The sequence below is a fragment of the Onychostruthus taczanowskii genome, unplaced genomic scaffold (genome assembly GCF_017590055.1).
Source record: "Onychostruthus taczanowskii isolate IOZ18803 unplaced genomic scaffold, ASM1759005v1 scaffold1, whole genome shotgun sequence".
Taxonomy (NCBI): Eukaryota; Metazoa; Chordata; class Aves; order Passeriformes; family Passeridae; genus Onychostruthus; species Onychostruthus taczanowskii.
The window spans coordinates 31407027-31427618 of NW_024496525.1; the positions used below are offsets into that span (position 1 = coordinate 31407027).

Consider the following 20592-nt stretch of genomic DNA (forward strand, 5'->3'; position numbering starts at 1 on the left):
ACTATGCTTTGCAGAATCTTCATTAGTATTGAAGATGAGACAAGAGAGAAGAAAGTAAGGAGTATTTCAGCTCAGGAGTAGAAGGTTTTTAAGCCATGTTAATTTTGAAAGAGATATACTATGTTTTATGTATAAAAGAGAAAATGTTGAAGCCAGGAATCACAGGTTGTCTCTGGTATGTAATCTGTATTTTAAATTGGAAACCTAGTAATGTATTAGTCAAGAAACCTTCATGTGTAGAAATGAATCAAGTGCATAAAAACAGTATAAAGTGATGGCTCTGAGGGATATGCAAGCTCTTTTACCAGGATCTGAAAAATCCCAATTCATAGATACATCCTCATATTTCAACATATAGCAGTGTGCCATGAATCAGTACCTATGAGATAAATCAAAGAAAAGATATCTGGACAGGCAATATAAGTGTGAAAGGATAATGAAGCTTGTTTTTACTTCACACAGAATGAATACAACAGATTAGAACATGAATTAATAAGACTCCAGAGCTTCTCACGTCACACAATTTCTTTCAAGACAGAATATTCAGAGTAGTTGATGAAAGAGTAGTTGGTCCCATTCACTTTCTAACAAAATCAAAACCAAGATCAATATATTTTTCCCCAGTTCCCATCATTACACACCTTGAAAAGTAGTAATTTTTAAAACACAAAATATTTATCCAAACCTTTAAGATTTATTACATACCCCATTCTCTGTTCGTTTCTCCACAGGTATATTTATACCATTTCTTTGATTTTGGGCTGGACGTCCACCTAAAAGTAAAGCATCACTCTTAGTGCAAAATTCAGTTTTCAACACAAATGCATTTTATTCTCAAGTCTGTTCTCATATGTTCTGAGAATTCTGTTCAAGAATTTGTATCAAACTTTTACCTGTGAATTTTCATTCTGCTAGTTCCAATTCTTCCTCAGTAAATTTACTTTTTGTAAGCAGTGAATCAGCAGAAATAAAGCCTTTACTTCACAGAATTCCTCAGTTAAAAGTACAGATATACAGCTCTATTTTCCTGACTTCTCTTTAGGGAAAATGTCATGAAGGGCAATGTACTCAAGTTTTATATTTTGTGCCCATAAGAAACAGTAGCTTCAACTGAATACATTATAAATTAATATAGAAGAGGAAGTTTTTCTAATGTCTACCTTATAAACAACCTTAATCTAGAAATCTATCCACAGTTCTGTGATGAATTCAAAAGCATTGCAAGCATGGTTCAGGAACAATGCTTTCCTTGTACATTGAAGTTCTTTGGCTTTAAGTGTATCTTAAATTTCTTAACTTAATATTTTATATTTGTACTGCCCAAAGGATAACAGGCTATTTTACAAAGTACCTAATTAATGCAAAATTCCCTCACACATTTTTGGGTCTGCTACTACTGCATTCAAAACAAGCATGAACCACTTAAAAATAAAAAGCCTCAGCTGAAAGCAATAAGGACTCAGCAAAGACTTGAAATCCTGCTGTTAAAAGTAGTCAGATTAGTTGAATGAGTCAGGATAATGTGGGCACGCAAACACACCTCACTGAGACACCTTTCCTGTCCTTCAGACAGTCTGACAGCCATTAAGTCTACAATGCACAGCCTCAAAACTCTTCTCACAGATTAAGCAGAGTCTACACCAGTAAGTTCAGAAAACTAAAACACTTGCATTTTTTTATTCTAGTCTTTTAAGAAACCCCACTTCATAGGGCCCTGTTCCATATAAACACTTCTACAGAACCAAGCAGACCAGCAATTTTTCAAGATGCAAATTTTCACGACTATTAAATATACCTACATGAAGTACTGAGAAAGCAAAGGTACTGAAACCTCTGCCAGTGATGTCTGTAAAACAGATCTGAGTTTTTAAAGGAGGCAAAGAAATTTACCAAGTCTTTCTCTGTGCAACTGAAAGAAGAAAAAAGAACCATTCTACTGTATCAAAATGTAGGGACTTTCAAAAAGAAAAAAACTACATCAAGTCTCTAATCTCCACCAACTTTTTTGGAACCAAATTAAGCAGAATACAAACATATCTTGCTATTACTCAACAGACTGGTAAAAATTATTCTAAAGAAGAGAACTGGTGCACAAGAACAAGAAAAAGGTGCCCCTGGGAAGGTTCAAAATGGCTTTGGTACAAGGAAGTTTTATTACATATAACCACTGAGGTTCACTGAATGAACTGAAAACCAATCTCACTTCAGAAATCTTATAAAATCTGTTTCAGTGACAATGCTACAGGATAAATGTACTTACTCTGTTCATTGCTTTCAGCTGGTGACTCTTCATGACGAAGAAAAAACTTCACCTCTTCCCTGCGGGGCCCCCATTTCTGCAGGTGGTCATACATCATGTGATCAAAGGGTATGGGGCGCTCTGCAAGTACAAGACCAAAAAAACCTCATCACAACTCCTTAAAACCAAGCAGGGTTATACAGAACTCTTATTAATAGTCAGACTGTCCTTGCTGGTAGCAATTCAATCTATCTGATGTATTTTGTCTTAGATGAAGTCTAAGCAACAGGCACCCATTGGATGTATGGTATTAAAAGCCGGCCTGTTCCTGTAACACAGGTCACTGCTCCACAGGACTACAGAACCACCTTGCAAACCCATACCAGTGTTTAGGAACCCTAATTTAGGAAATAGCAACTTAGCTCCCCATCAACACCAAATGGGCCATTTGTTCTATTATTAAAATGAGTCATTCGATTGGAACCTCTGGGTTTCCACACAGACAGAAAGCCTTAACATTATATTGACATTTCATCTCCTAAGAACTTGAGCAGGCACTCCCACTCTAACACACTTTGCTAGACATTAACTTCCAGTATATGTGGAATTACTGGCAACTCTTTGAACAAATAAAGACTAAGTTCTATGCAACAGTCAGTCTCTGTACTTCTCCCCAAGAAAACATTTGCATAGAGTAATTATTTCTTCTAAATTGATCATATATATTGTTATTAAGAGACTGCACACGATGTATTTAGTATTTCAAAATGAAAATACATTTAAGACAAGTTTTTCACTGCTTCCATAATTACACTTGCATTTATTACCAGGTGTTTTTATTAAGATAATAAAATCCCCATTTTAAGATCTAATACTAGCTAAGATACCAAAATGTATCTTCTAACCAGAATAAAATTTTATTATACTATATACTCTACTTTGTTGTTAAAAGAAAAGTACTTTTGGCTTCCAAAATCCAAACCACACTATCTCCTACCTGGAAAAGTACCTCTAAATTTGTTATCCATTTCATACTTCACTCATTTGACATGAGAAGACATACAATTCAAAACGATTCAAAGATATAAGAGAAATTTTGGGAAAGGTTTGGGAAAACCAATTCATAAATATACCTTCATGTAATGAAATTTACTTAAATTTATATACATGATGAACTACATAGATGTACACGCCTTGATACTCCTAGGATACTTAATTGTTAAAAACCAATACATTTTAATCAATTGTTTTACAATTTAATACAATAAACTTTTGTCAGAATATGTCATGTCAAGTAGGTATGTAATTAACACAATTTAGCCACAGTTAGATCTAGCTGCTTTCAGTGAGGAAGGGTCATTCAAACCACAAGCTAATCACGTTCATCAGGTGACTGGTTATTTATCTTTCTTTAAATAAAAAACCTGCCCCCCCCCAAAAAACTCAACCCCCCCAAACCAAACCAACAACTACATTAAAAAAATTGATAATTTGCTTCACTTCTTCCTGTTCCTCACTCAAGTGGTGTTGTAGAAACATTGTCAATAATGTTTAAGCACACGAGAATAAGGTCAGTGGCTTATTACTACTCAGTTCTTGAAAAGGAATTTTAAAAGCATGAATTTCAGGTTTTTCAACTCCTAAAGTAAAGTAAGGTTTCAAGTGCTTTGAAGCATATCCACTAAAATTGCAGCATGAGTCTTCTAAAGATCACTGAATGTAAAAATATTTAAGTGGTTTAGTTCAGAGACTTTAGAACACAAGATATGAATCTTTAGGAATTTCTCCCAAATAGAAAAATTGCTAGGCAAACCCAGTTGCAACAGGGCTGGACTAATTCTGGAATGGTGAGGAGTAGCTGCAGCTTCACTCCTGGTTGAGCTGGTCTCCCATTGAAAGTAAGGCCTGATCCCAGGAGCCAGTCAAAGTAAGAGGTGCCATTTACATAATGCACCTTCAATAATTAAGACTAATATCTTTCAAACAGTGACAGTGGAAAGAAATGGCAAAGATGTTTTGTACTAGTTTAGCAGTTCTTTCACAAAACCAGTTTGGGATGTTATCCTAAAGTAGACAGAAAACAGGTTAAAGTAGTAACAGCACCATCAACATCACTGAAAGAATGAAAAGAAAGATGGAGCAGCACTAATCATTCTGTGCAACCTGGCTACACTAAACAAATTCAGGAAACAAAGAGGAAGAAGAAATGGACATTAACACTTAACACAAGACATGGTAAAAATTGAAATCCCCATTCCTTCCTATAGTTTAAATCCTTTAAATCTATAAGAAGTGTGAGAAGAAAGCATGATTTTATATTTGTAGTATAATAGTACAAGAGATATTTTCTCAAAATCCCTGTTCTTCAAGAACCAAAATCAAATCAAATCAAAACAAAGAGAAGCACTACAGTTAAATTTTTCCTGGTTGTTATAGCTTGAGAAATATTTGTCAGCAAATGGTTTCTCAAAACTATTTTAAACTTTAATTTTAATTTAAAAAAAAATTAAATAGAGAGCATTCTGCGAGTGTGAAGAAAACGTTAAATAGGAAAATGGGTGTAATAAAAAAGCTGGATTCCTATACTTTAGCAACACATCAAAAATTATCTAAAGAACATTTGTTTTCATGCATAACAAAGCAGAAAACTATGATAAATGCATACATCCATACTTACCTGAAAAACACTGCAATAGCTTTTAAACTGGATCAAGATTCTAAAATATTTTTTGAGACATGAGCTATAATCCTTTCCTTTTAAGCAAAAATTTTAGGATAGGCTAGTTTTAAGTATTCCAAAACAAAATACCCTGTAAATCTGAAACACAGACACTGCACCAATGTTTCAGAAAAGAGCTGCAAAATTCTTCTAGTGGAGCTACAAATCCACTACTTAAAAGTAAGTGTCAGTCTTCAAAATCTGTTTTTATCCTGATTTCAAGGATCCTGCTATGTGAAATAAACACGTTTATGCCTCCTCTATGTGAAACCAGAATAAAATATAATGGATTTTCTCCACTGGGGAGTTTGCTGAGATATCTGAAATTAGTTTTTCCCTGCTCAGATTTGCAGAAGTACACCCAGAGTAAGAAACTATTTCTTTCACACTCTCTTGTCTCCTATGTTACCACCACACTGAGGAATACCTGTTATGATCACTTGCTGAAGGGCACTCCAGGTGTAAATTGAATAAAAAATTCAGTACTGGGTGGATTTAAAGGTTGTAATCAGTTCTCTTGAAACATAGTCCGAGTTCCTGGCCTCACACCTGTCTTTGACCCTCCTTACCGACTGCTATTTGCAATAACAGGGGAATGAGGAAGAACATTGTTTTTGTCTTCTGGTACAGCATCAGAAATCCCTGCAAAAAGAGTAAGCTCCAAACTGACAAAGCCTGATATATGAGGCACAAACCCTCTTGACTTTTTCAACTACTGCTCATCTCAAGAAACTGGAGAGGGAATGGAGAATGAAATACCAAAATTAAATGTGAATAAATTAAATGCTTAGTCCATGCAGCTTTGACTCTAATGCAAACAACACCTAAACTATTTTAGAACTCTTGTGAAGCCCTCAACCATTTCTTTGCCACACAAAAGCAAAGAAATTAAAGGTACAATAATAAATAAACCAATGTTTTCCAACAGATAAACTATAGTAATCTTCCTCTGCACTGTAGAAATCTTACATAATTTTTAGATTTAGTAACATTTTTCTGGAAGAAAATTGGTCTCTCATCCTCTAAAAATAAAATCAAGTGTTTATCATCTACTTGTACATACACATTCAAAACAGGAAGACTATTAAAATAGACAGTATTTTGTTAGAGCAGTACAGTTTAGAAAGGCTTTTGGGCATGCAAACTGTTATTTGTACCTGATGATAAGATTACAGTCCACAAGCCCCAATGCTTTGAATTTGAATAGACACGCATTATTCAGCTGGGCTACCTAAAAGAAGCTGTGGCTACCTGTAGAGCAGAGGAGTTAAGCATAGACTATCTCTTATGGAGGGAGTTGTAATTTGTCATTTGTGCCACAGGGAGAGACTGCCAGGAAAACAGACCACTTACAGTGTATGACTAAATCTAAACTGTTTTTTTAAGCCCATGATTTGCTATATTAACTTCTGTTTTGAATTTTACTTTTCAAAATGTCCTCTGAAAGAACACTTGCAGATCTCTTGAGGATAAGGGTGAGGGATCAGAGACAGTGTAATAAAAGAGATAAAATATGCTTTTCCACTGGCACAACATGCAGCAGTTTTTCTGCAAATTGCCTCACACTTCCCACACAGAACCATAGTTTAAAGTTGGTTGTTGTAACTGTCGCATTTAACTGTTCAGACTCCTGTTTTCTACATCAGATCTCCGCTCCAGGCAAAATTATTTTTAAAAATTTCTGTTGAAAGAGTTCAATTTAGCTCTCAGAAGAAGGGGAAGGAAAAATAATCATACAGATGCCCAGGTCGTCCCACTGAGAAATCTATGTACCCTAGACTTTGGGAAAAGAAGCTGAGGTCACAGATTTTCTACCAGCATCCTACATTTAAGAACAATGAAATAAACATTTGTGCTGAAAGCCCCATCAGAGAGCCTTAAAACAAATGTGCAGGATATCATTTTCGCTGACACAACAGGTCAAAGACCCAGAAACATAAAGTGAGTGTTTTATTTTTTCTTTCATTCTCTCCAGTATTTTCCATTCTACACTTCAAGTGGAATAGATCTATTCACTTATTACCTTGGGAATTTAGCAAGTAAAGCTACCTTTGTGAAAGCACCTTCATGTCAGTTTTACCAGAAGCTCAGAGCTAACAACAGGTAGAAGCTCTGGGCAGGCCTCTGCTCCTTCACCTAAGTGTCTGTATGTAGATATCCCCTTCAGAAAACTGGGTGAGATTAACAGAAATGTAACAGAATTAACAGAAAACAACCAGCTAAAACAGACATCTCCTTATTCTATTCACAGTAATTAATATCCAGATCTCCACTGACTTTAATGGGATCAAAGAAAGATAATTCTCAGGGCAGATACACAAAATTTAGTCTTAGTCCCTCCATTGCAACTTCATGGATAAACTCTATTTCCCACTTTATAGAAGTTTGTAGCTTTCGATATCTAGCACTTTGAGAAATAAAATATTACATCCACAGATGAAATATTTTCTCAATCTTAGAAGTTACCATAGAAAACCTGTGCTTCTAAGGTCCAAGGTTTGCAAGGTTTAAGCGTTCCAGGAAGATGCTCTGGATCAATTTTCTAGTTTCCAATCACCCTTTAAAGCTAGTTGACAACATTCTTTCCTACATTTTTAAAGAAGTATACCTTCAAAGTATTGTGAAAGCAAAAAAATAAATAATACCACATATGACACTTTCACTGACAAGAGATTGGAAAATATTAGGAATATCTGAGTGCAGTTGAAGTCTGCAGATCCATTTTAGAAATCTGTGATGCACTTGGCATCATAAACTCCATAACCTAAATTTCCAATTTGAAGAAGTCTTAACCATTCTTCAAGTTCTATGCTTAAACACAGGTTTTCTAACTCCATGTGTACTGAGTTTGTATTCCTAGAATTGCAGGCACACAATTCTTAACCCTTCTCCAGTTCACTCTTGCCTAAACTCTGTGCTTCCACTCAGGTAGGAAATGACTTCTTCAGGTACCTTTTCCTTTTACGAAGTCTTAGAACAGTTTAGAAAAAGAAGAGGCATGGTTTTTCTAGGAGGAAAATATTCTGGACTGCCACTATGTAAAAACTCCAAAGGCATCAGAATAATGCCTGTTGTGTTTGTCTGGCCAAACAGGCCCCAATCAAAATAAAACACCTCTATACAAAATTTAGGAATTCAGTATCAAGTTATTGACCTCATCAGCCCTTATAGAGAACAAATTACATTAAGTAGGGGTCACTTTAATAACTAAGAGATAAGAATGGGGGATTGGAACTAGGTGAACTCTAAAGTTCCTCCCAATCCCAACCCTTCTATGCTCCTATTCTATGATTCTATGAACATGTCTTGTTATCCCATCCACCAACTCTACTTCCATCCATACATTGATAAACAATAACCTGGAGGTTTGTACTACATGCAACTACAAGAATCCATTTAAAAACAGAATCTACCATGCACGGATTTTTACACATTCCTGAAAAGAACTGCCTGCCTCATGATTCTGTGAAATAATAATTGCAACACAAAGAGGATATGGACACTACTACCTGCTCCTAGAGAGGCTGGCAAATCTTTGAGAGCAAATGTTCACGAATAGGTGAGAGATACTAACTGTGTCCCATTCTGCCATAACTCTGTCTGAAGAGTATCTGCTATTCATGATACAGAAGGAAAAAATAATCTATACCCTTTCTTAAATTTCAGCTTGTGTTCACATGCTAGAAGTGAGGAAATAGGACTGGAAAGAATGCAGGTGGTGATCTGCACCCACTGACTGAAAAAATATCATCACAAGATTCCCTACTGTCATTTAAATATCCTCCATCCTATTAGAAAAACAAATACAGAACACTATCAGGCCTTACACATGCATTTTATCAAGTACTTCATGCTGAGGAAGAAAACAGAGAAGAGTCAAGAATTACATTAATCTCTACAATTATTTGAATTACCATCCTTTGCATAAAGGCTAATAGACTAGAAGAAAATGATTACAATATGTAATTGAAATAATTAGTATGATGAAGTCACTCCTTTTTTATAATTGGTGCACATATTAAAATCCATTTCCAGTGAACATTTTACTTACCATTTCCACGCCATACTTCAGCCAGATGGCAGCTTCCTTCTCCAGGCTCTTTGCAGAACTCCACTACATCACGACAGGTTGTTTCTGGTGTAATTGGAACTTCTGTCAGAATCTGTTCATTGTTGCTCAGAAACACAGTTAATATCATCTGAAAGAAATAAAAAGAAGAGTAGCAGAATATTAAGAAATAATAAAAAAAAAGAGAGACATAAACAAGTTTATGGGTAAATTTTTTTCCCCTCTGTAAATGGAAATGTATGACTAGGATTAGTTACCACATTCCAAAATTGTTTTCAATTTCCTCTAACTTTGACAAAGATTTAGTCCTTTGTGTTCTTTTTTTTTTTTTTTTGACAATACATGGAATTGACCCTTTTTTTAATAAAAGCTTGAGTTGAAATCCTTTAGTGCTGTCTGAAAATAAGGTTGGGAAGAAAGGAACAAGTTTCAGTTGTGTTAGATGCTTGAAATCATAGCATTTAAATGTTGAAAATAAATTCACACTTTGGCAAAGTAACCAGAAGCTTCGGGATGTACTCAAAGACAAGTATTCTGAAAATGCACTAAATACTTTGAAAGACACCATACCCTAAGCTCCTGCTTAAAATTAAATGAATAATTTTATACATTCTCACTGTACCTTAATTCCCATCTGTAGTGACAATACTGTCACTACAGTTTACTGTTTACTGTTCTGTAAACAGGGGATGGAAAAGAGAGAAGAACATCATGTTTTAGAAGGCAAAAAATACTGTAAGTGTCCCTAAAGAACATGATAAAGTTAGTAACTTCACCTGCAATGAAAGTTCTGCCAGATCTTTCCCATAAATAAAATGTGGCGTCACATACAGAGCCTAATAACAGCTCTTCATTAAATGAGCACTCTCCAGGTAAATAAAAGTTGTGCTCCAATTTGCATAGGCAACTCCTAAAAACATTCATAATACTTTTATCTGTGGGACACATACATCAGCCAGACTGGAGACTGACATTAATAACAGCTAGATACTGAGTAAGAGCAGTCTGTCTACTTTAGAAATAGACACAGGACAAATTCCAAGAAAGCCCAGGCTTCAAGCTCTCAGTCTCGTCAGTCCTCCAGGCTATTTCAGTCCAGGTTTCTACTCTCCCTCAGCCTGCCAAGTTTGCATGCTGTGTCCTGAAGTTTTCAAGTACCTACACTTCAACACAAGAAGCAGTCAACCAGAACTGAAAACACACCAGAATTCACCCCCGAGTTTTTCCAAGAGCAGCATAAAGGAAGCCATGGTAAAAGCTATAATACAAGCTGGAGGAAGCTACAGGATGCAGCCAACAGATAATAATGAAAGTGCCTGTAACCACCTACTGTAAACAGCCCAAAACATTATTGTTCCCCCAACAGAAGATTCAGACAGTCTCAATATTCAGTGACTGTGGTTACATAACAAGTGACTGATGTTGAATCTATTACTGGAATTTGACCTCGTATTTAAGAAGAAAGAGTCACATACATGAACATAAACCAACAGGCTTAGAAGAAACCTTAAGAGGTCATCTAATGCAGTCTCTTGGCCTCAGGCAAGATAAACTATACCTGCATTACTCTGCAGAGATGCTTGTCTAACCTGTTCTGAAAAGCCTTTCATGATGAAAATTCCACCACTTCCCTAAGCCATCCACCCCAGAGATCCAGGATTCCTGTTGCAAGAGGAAGTTTCTTAAAGCCTAGTTAAAGTTTTCCTCAGCACCATTTAAACCCCATAGTTCTTTTAGCCACAGGGGAAATAGAAAACACATTTTTTCCTCCTTTTCCCTCCACAGTTAAATTTAATGAACGTGTAATATGTAAGTAAATTAAGTAACTTAAATTAAATAACACCAGTTTAACAAAGTTATTACTGCCAGTATTTCAAACATTTTCCCCATAGCACTTGATAGCAGTTTCAGAATAAAACCAAAACTCCTGAAACTTTTTGAGAGTACCAGATGACCCTGGCTTTACTGCCTCATAATCATGTGTGGAAGACCTGTTTTCTTGGTTTGAAAGGATATACATCATGTGACTTTACAAGGTTTCCATGTTTTGATTTCCTTATTCCTGTAAAAGTAACACTAGCCCAGAAAACTTGTTTTATGTCTTCACGATTATATATCTGCTTCTGTAGACAAACTGAAAGAGAAAGAAGAGCCCTGTAGATGTGATTATCCTATTTATCTCAGTCACTTCTCCATAAATTCCAATCTCAAGCACTACATGAACTCATAGTCCCCTTGGCAACACCAGGACAAAGTTTGCTGTACCTCAATCACACCACTTGACTCCCTCAGCTCAGAGGGCATCAGTATTGTCCTCTGCAAAGCTGGGTGGCACAGTTTCAGCCCAGGGAAAGGTATCTCACTAATGAGGAAGCAAGGTGCTGCAGCCAACAACTGGCATAACACTCCTCAAAGAAACTTGATTAAGTAAGGATTTGTTTTTAACAGGTTGAGTAATACTAAAGGAACAGCAACACTGTGCTGCAAAACAAATATCCTGAAACATACACAGCAAGACTCGAAATATTAAACATTATTACAATGTTAATTATATATATACATTGCAACATTAATTACAATTTCAAGTCAGTCATACCTGTCCCTGTTTGTGGTGGGAATGGGTAAGAATCAGAGGTACTACATGGTGATAAAATAGAAATAAGCATTGATGGAGCCTGGAAATTTGCTGCTGAGGAACAAAAGTGAAGCATACACATGAAATACCCAAGTATACCCACTGAAGTAAGCCAGTTACATGAAAAAAACATTCTTCATCAAAGATTAGGACAAATCCGAAAGTCTCGGATTTCTCATTTTAAATTGTTTTCTAAATAGGAGCAGCTGAATAAAACCTCTCTTGTAAAATTATGCCCATAACCATTGTAGCATTTCTTTGATGATCTCTCAATTCACAGTTTTTAATACATGAACACAATGTCACACAACAGGATCAACCTAACACTCATGAGAAAATGACCTCAGGGATTCTAAATCATGTCTTTTTTCCACAATAAACATCAAGCTCCAAACTTTACACTTCTTCCTTTTCACCACACACATGGGTATTACCTGTTACTTCCCTCTATGGTTCCTGCTACCCAACCAATGGTTTGATTCCAACTTTCACAAATTCTCATTTATTTTCACTCAGTTTTTCTTTTTTTTTACCCTTCATGCAAATTCTAGTATATCCCATCACATTTCAGATCTTTTTCATACCAAATAAGCTACAGCAAACCTCCCAGGCTGGCTTCTAAACTACTGTCATCTCACTTCCCAGCTGACAGATGATCTCCTAGAACTTAGAATCAGTACTCCACCTGAATCTTCTCTGTCCCACAGATTCCTGTCTCATCCTTGCACACACTGCTCTTAGCATGGCCTCTCCCCTTCACCCATTCCCTCTTCAAACCATACTTCATGTATTATTTAAAGGATACATTTCATCATCCCTGCAGTTTCTCAAGGAGATAGAAACAGGGATAAACCTACAAGAACATTTTCCTTGCTTATTATCTCACCTCTTTCTGCAGTTGAATAATGTCACCTACAATAATTTCAATAGGCATCACTCACACAGATGACAGTTTTATCTACCTAGACCTGATCTCTTGCTAAGGAAACTGAAATGTTAGCAATCTTCAATTGACTCTTATGAATGCCTAGCTGTCAATTCAAGTTCTACAAGGCTCTAACACAGTCCTTAGCCACGTTTCTCCAATGATTCCCTAGATTTCATTCATCATAACACACAGGTACCTAATCACCCTGAGTGTAGTGTAGACTTATCTGACACAAACCATTTTCTCAGTCTTCTGTCTCAGATCTATCTCTGCTTTTCCTGTACCATATGTGAAACAGAACAAGGTGTTTTCCCATAAAGTGGTCCAGCTAATGCTCTGTTTGCAAACTTGTAAAAAACATTTTCCAACATTTCACTGGTGTGCCTTTTTCACTCATGAAAACTGTCACAATAAAAATCACTCTTCATGTCTACAGCCTTTACCCAGCTGCCTTTCTGTATCAGTCCTGATAAGCACAATTTATTTGTTTTCACTTTCAATCTTCTTTCCCATCACTTTTCACTCTCTATCAAGAAATTTATGTTAAATTGGCCCTTTACAGCTGTTTCTACTCTCCATGTGTTTTTAACACTAACAGGTGTTTTTATGGTTTCTTCAGTGTTGTCCACCATGCCTTATGTGCACCTGCAAAGCAACCTCATGATTTTCCTTGGAGATCCTCCTTTGCTGTTCTGGCTAAAAGAACACATCAGACACAAGTCTAAGTCTTGTCTATATGCTGCACAGTGCTGCCAATGAGGTGATAAATATTGTTTTGTCTCCTTAGACTTCTGTAACCATCCAGTTCATCGCTTTCTTCATCACTAACCAAGATTCCAAGAGCTGTGCCACAGAGATGCATCCAATTTGTCTACCACAGCAGAGATCCCACTAGTTACAACTAAATGCCTTACACACAACTATAGAGAAACAAATCACCCTTCAAATGGGTCTAATGGCCTTTCTTCTAAATGAGCTTGGTCTGGCTGTCCTAGAATCCACCTTGACCCCACTACTTGTGTTTTGCTATTTAAGTTACACTCCCCTAGTACAGTGTGCAATTACTTATGACTGCAATAAAACTAAACTGCCACCCCAAAGACAGCTGATGTAGCATGTTGATTCCTAGCTACGGTATGGTCTAGAAAGCCAAAATTCCAACTGTTGAACAAAGTCTTTGCCTCACCATTTTTCTACAATCTTACTGAAAAACCCAACCTTTTCTTCATCTTCAGCTAGTGAATTAAAAAAGTATACAGTTAACTAAATCATCTTTAACAATTTTTGCGAAGACAAGAACTACATCTCTCTCAGCTGTTACCTCGTGCTACCAAGACCCAAAACACTGCAGCTTGAAAAGAAAAATTGTACACCCACACCTCCATTGCCTTATGCCCAAGCCAATTTACTAAGTCGGGCAGTTGATAATATTTCTTGTAAAAATAACAAAGTCCATATAAGTAGGCATTTCCTGATATCCTATTCACACCAAAATGAGGTATTTAAGCTATCAGAAAGGAACCGGACAAGTATTATTTCAGAACATACTGAAACATTAGAACTGAAAACAGGTTTAAGATTATTTTCTTACAGTAATATTGGCATATTCTACTACAAAAAAAGGAAGTGAGTTCTGTGGTTGAAGATGGCGAATTATTCAGTTGGCCTTTTATTTTCCATATAACCATTTTTTTAACTTAAACCCACGTTTCCAAACAAAACCAGAGTTCCTGGCAAAATCTGATCTGAAGATCGTTACTTTTCCTACAAGTAATTTTATGTCCAGAATTTTAAGAAGAAAGACATATAGAGCAAAGTTTAGAAGCAAGATCACTCCAGCAAAACCCAAAGGTCAAGAAAAAACACTCCTACATCCCAAGAAAATGAAAACCATGAATTTTTCTCTTTGTGCTATTACTCTTATGACTCAATGATATTATGTCTACATGATATTAAAGGCAGAGCAGATAATAGAGAATTTTTTTGAAAAACTTGTCAATTTAAGAATTATCCAACAGATGACTGCAATTTAAAAACACACCGGATATTTAATATGGCTAAAGTCACATACTACTGTTTAGTCATATTAGACTCTCCCTTTACTTTTTTTTCCATCTTTAAACCAGCCTAGAAATTTCACTGTGTAAATGAACAAAAAAAAAACCAAACAAAAAACCCTTCTCTCCTAGCAGATCACTGAACAGACATTTAAAATATAAGGCTGAAACACTATGAACTTAAAAGTACAAAACAATTTCTGATAGAAATGCCAACTTCAATCCTTCTGTTTCACAGTAACTGGAAGGCATTATCTTCTCACCAAGCATTTTCCCCTAACAAAGAGTTCCAAAACATCCATTCATGATCTTGCAGTGCTTTGCCATTTCAGAGCTTTTAGCGGTGCCTACAACTCCGAGATGAGAACAATCAGTGAAGACAAGACTTGTTCAAAGCGAATCTCTCTAGAATAACAGATCTCAGCATGTCCCAAGAATTTTAACAACTTATGTCCTTGATTTTGCTAACTCAGGAGTCCCAGGAGTTTGCTACTACAATAGAGTTTTAAGTGGAAATTCCAAACCCGTATCTTACTAAAATGTACTAGTCCCATCAATCAAATAACAACTTTGAGTAAGGCTAAGGATTTCAGCTCCTAGAAAAATTACAGAATGAGAGGCAATCAAAATGTGAAACTTACAAAAATCATCCTTTTGGCGATGAGATATATTAATATGCACAACTTTGCATGTAAAATGGTCAGAAAAAAAGTTACAAGTTATCAATTACCTCATGCAAGTTTGCTTGCCTGGGATTCATGCTATTATATAAAACTTCCATCAGCTACGCTTGCAGAAATTGCAGTTGTACATTTAAGCATTAAAGCAGAGCTTTCATTTTTGTTGCAGCAGGAAGACAATGCAGGAACACAGCCTTTTTATGATTATAGACTTCATTAGGTAAAACTTGAAGCAATTACATTTAAAAAACCCACCGACTATGAAATTATAACCACAGAGCTGTTTGAATTAAAGCCATCTAAAGATCCTTTCTTGACTCAAGTCATGACTATTTATACTACTGGGACTTCAGAAGGAACAAATCCCAAATAAATATCTGATGTTATTATGTGGAAACCCCAGAAAAATAGTAGTAAGATCAAACAATTTAACCTCTCTGTATTAATAAGAAAATTTCAAATCCATTTAATCAACAAGTTATTCACCAGCATGTTTTTTCCAATAATTATTTATCTTCAGAATGAAGTTATTTTAAAAAATAAATCTCTTGAAGAATTTCTTGCAGTATGTTTATGAGCCTTAATTCAAATTAAAGCGTCAGGACATACAGCAAATGTATTATCAATTACTGTGGTTTTTACCAGAAGATTTCTTTACTCTAACATCTTCTTGTATCATTCCCCATATATGGGGTGAGAAATTACTGCAATCAATTTCCATATTTCTAAACAGCTTTCCTCACATCCTACTCACATTCAAGCTGTGTAAACTTAGAGTTCAGGACAAAATTTAAAGCCCAGTGATGCTTTTGACTGGATTAGTAAAATTCACAAAGGCGGTGCAACCAACAGACTTCAGCTTGCACAGAATAAAAAAATGAGCAAAATTTTCTGCCAAAATGTAGACTTGTGAAACCAGTAGTTTCTTAATACACTTTCCAATTTGAAGCCAACTGCCTCCATATGGCCTGCAAAAGAATCCACAAAACTGGGAGTGAATCTCAGACACAAAAAACTTATTCAGCTATAGGCTACTAACAAACATTAAAACCTTAAATTTTACTATTGGTAAACTCAAGCATTCATGCTGTTACTCAAAAATGTGAACAAGGTCATATTATTTATGGTCAACACTTCTGATTTTGATCAAATCTAAAAAGTTCATGCTGCCTAAATTTACTTCAATATACTTATCTCACAAAAGCTATTTTTTTTTTTTTGTATCAGCTCATGTGCTAGTTACATTAACTTGCTATTTTGCTATCACTGGAAAAAAAAAAAAAAGATCCATGTTGAGATCCACCTTCACCATGCTCTGCAATAGACAACCTGCCCACAGAGAAAGCACAACCAGGAACTTGTCAGACAATAGTTGTGCATAAAATTACTTATCTTGCTGAAGCGCAGGAATAATTTAATTAAATATTTAACTCCTCTTATAGAGGAGTTTAACTCCTCTTTTAGAAATGTAGAAGTACAGATTTAAAAGAAAATCTTATAAAAATGTAGGGAAATTTTGTTTAAGGCCTACATGTTGTGAAGGGTTAAAGAACTGACAGAACCACAGAGATTTCCTCTCAGGATTTCCAGGATTGTTGCCTTTGCCCCTTTCATGAGCTGTCATGTGCAACAGCCATTGTTCAACAGGACTCAGGCTATTTCAAACACCTACACCTACCTGGTACTCATTTGTTGAAGGGATACTTAGGACACTTTCTTTTCTTTGACAGAAAAAGAGCTACAGCATCATTGTAGATCTGCAATCTGAAGCCCCTTACACCTGCAGTGGCAGGGAAATAAGCCAGCATTTCTGCCAAAGGAAGGAGACAGCAACTATCATCAGCAAGACAGATCCACACACTGTTAAATGAAAGGTTCGCTGCAGTTAACTGAAAGACTTCCAGAGCTCTAGGAAAACAATAGCTACTGAAAACAAGAGCAACTAAGAGTTCACTTGTGTAAACAACAAAAACGACCCACAAACTACAGGCTGTGAGAAGCAAGATATCAACAGGACTAAAAAAAACAACTGACCTTACAATTGTTAAGTTTCTAGCATCTGCCTAGGACAGAAGAGCGACATCACTTAGGCATTGTAATCCTGTATCAGATTTTAAACTACATTTTGCTATGTCAGAAGTCAGAGTCAATCCATGGGAGTGAACCACTGCTAGATCACCAGACATTATCTTTAGGGGAGCTGTTTGTTATTTATTAAAACATTGAAATACCTTGTTTTAGATTCAGACAGTTCTGCTAAAATCAAGCAGGAGCTGAGATTTACATAAAATTTAAAAGGTGGGCAGTAAACTTCTGGCTACAGCAGGGGAAAATGAGTACAGCTTAAAAGGGACAAGTGAAAAAAAACAAAGATTGCATTACATATAAAACTGCTATTTTAGAAGAATAGCTGTCCAAGTGCAATATTTATCATCATCAGCTAAAGCAACACAGCCTGAAGTTAGAGAAATCTATAAAACATGCCTCTTGTGATGTTTTCTAGTGGAAAATATAATTTGGCACTTGCTACAGAATGAGTTCAACATCCCTGCATCATATTATCTTTTGGCTTGATTCCTAAATTGCTACATCTGGAGGAACAGCAAGAGATCTTGTTGTTGCTCCTTGACACAAATAATTCTACCAAAGGACTGTCAAGACACCAGTTACCATGTAAGAGACTTTGGAACACAGGGATAATTCTAGGTACACTAACGAGTTCTGGCTGATAACGTTTCTCCATCAGGCAACACAGATTAAAAATGGACTTTTATTCTCCCCAAAACAAGGCTCGGAAATTTTGCTTTCTTTCACTGTTTAAAAGACAGTGGGCTATATGCTATCTTTTCACAATATACACAATTATCATTAAAAGGTGGAAGCTGGAGACTCTTCTGGAAAGATTTCCTGCTCTGATCAGCTGATGTTTACAATGTTCATGACGATTCAATACTTAAGTTCTCACCTTGCAAATCAACATTATACGATTTCTTACGGGATTATTGCAAATGGGTCTTATCAACCAAGAACAGAAGACTGATCTTTAAATCAAGCACCTCTGAAGAAGTTCCAGAGGTTTTTTTAATACTTTCTCTCTTCATTAAGGATACCCTATCTTGTGGAATATTTTTTTCTGTGCATCTTCAAATGACAAACCTCATCTAGGACTATCTGCCTAATTGCAATGAGATTTGTCTAAAGCAGCTTGAAGCAAACCAATAAAATCAGCTTTCAAAATTTTATGCTAATTAAAAAGTAAAAAAAAATTCTAATTTATTTAAGAAACTAGCAAATAGCCCAGCTATAATAAAGGATTTTGGAAGTTGATAAGGCCTATAAATATGAGGATTCCTTAAACAATGGATTCCTACTAAACTCTCAGAAACCTGCAGCATTTGCAAATGCACAAAATATTACTAATACACAGGAAAGGTCAGAAGGTTGGAGGACAGCAAGACTCCAGATCAAAACAAGGCTGCACTGGTGCAGTGATCTTTCCCATTGTCCATAAACTTCACCAGCTCTATTTAACAAAATATGAACATGATGCTCACAGTTCACTATTTTTCACATCTTCAGGTCAGGGTCCTCCAAATGTAATGGTTCAGAGTTTTGTGGGGACCCCCAGTATAAGGTGAGGTGTGGCCTCACAGCACCTTGGGAAAAGGAAAGAGGAACCACTGTGGCACTACAACTGCATCTCATTGTACAACATCCCACACATCACTTAGTTCTAATGTTCAGAGATCTAAATGCTTCATATCTGACAGGGTAACCAGTATGCCCCACCTCAAATGCATCACAAGCTTACTAAAACAGTCCTAAAGTATAAGCTGCCCATTCCATTTCATCAAGTGATGAGATATGAATAAGATGTTAAAAATACTCTTAAATATTTAATTCCCCAAATCATTAAGGAAGATGTGCTTGAAGAACAACATAACTGTGGTGCTGTAAAATTCGCAGTACACACGGGTGAACTGGCAATAAATTAAAACCAAAACTAAATGAATTCAAGATGACTCAGCTTCAGAGATCCTTTTATTACATAATAATCCCAGCTGGAAAATCAGGGGGAAAAAAAAAGTTGTGTTCACTAAAATGAAAGGTTAAAAAAAAAAAAAAAAAACACCCAAACCAAAAAACCACACACAAACAAAAAAAAAACCACTTGCAAACCCAAACCAGAAAAAACCATACACACACAAAACCCCCTGAACCTCAAACTCTACACAAAAGGACACCCTCCACCAAGACTCCAGAACCAGATTATAAACAACACAACCAGATTATAAATAAATTATAAATGACAGAATGACAAAAAAAAAATTTGTATTTTATTTTTATTAGGTGGGAATATGGAGCGAAGTCCCATTCAAGTTTTTTTTTTTTTTTTGTATATTGGAATTGGCAACACTGCAATTTACTTGGAAACAAAGCTCAGTCTGACAACACCAGGCAAAGGTGAAGAGCAGAGCTGCTCAGTGTGAGGGTTTGAGTCAAGTTTCCTGAACGAAAACAATCTTCAAAATCTGCACATAACAGAAGTGTCCCATTGAATTTGTACCATGGAACCAAATGTTCTCAAATTATTAAAAATATTTTGGCCAAGGTTAAGGACAGGGAGGTGCTGATGTTTCTACAGTCTTGTGTTTGACCTTGTCAACAGCTACAGCAAAGTCATCCAAAATCCACTGAATTCCAGAAAAGCCTGACCTACCTACTGCATTGAAAAATCATCCCATGGAAAAAGCATAGGATACAAAGACAGGCATTTGTATCTTTTCTTTTACAAACCTTTCAACAAAATAAGAAAAAGACACCCCATCAAACAAAAAATCTAAACCACAAACCAAAACAAAACCAATCAACATGGTATTTTACTAAAGATCGTGCTTTTTGTCAAATAATAAAGGTGATTTGCAGCACTGATCTTAATTTTTTCATTTTACAAACAAGGAACAATTTCTACAAATTCTACAGACACACAACCATATGTAGTGTTGTAAATGGAACCAGCACTATTCTTTCTTCTTTATTTTCAATAGTGTGAATGCAGAAAGTACTACCATAGCTTTCTTTCACTAAGCAGGAAGTATTAACAAAATACTAATTGTTTAGTGCATTGCTTTCAGGGAATACCAGCAATTCAATCTGAGATGTAAAGATGTTATCTGGCTTGGTAAAAAAATAGTAAATGAAAATTGAATACATCCTTGGGGATTCAACAGGCAAACCAGTAGAATTTTCCTTCCATCAGAGTGG

The 20592-nt window shown here is 35.9% G+C and overlaps 1 protein-coding gene across 6 annotated transcripts in view; it reads right to left on the bottom strand.

The window, feature by feature from the left end:
• The window catches only part of PPP1R13B (protein phosphatase 1 regulatory subunit 13B), a 70331-nt gene that overhangs the window by 35101 nt on the left and 14638 nt on the right, over positions 1-20592 (bottom strand). For all 6 annotated transcript variants that reach the window (XM_041422103.1, XM_041422017.1, XM_041421931.1 and 3 more), the window contains exons 2-4: positions 9010-9157; positions 2261-2380; positions 706-773 (exon numbers count right to left, since the gene is read on the bottom strand). In XM_041422103.1, the coding sequence (XP_041278037.1) occupies positions 706-773; positions 2261-2380; positions 9010-9157 (336 nt within the window). The remainder of the gene's footprint in view (positions 1-705; positions 774-2260; positions 2381-9009; positions 9158-20592) is intronic.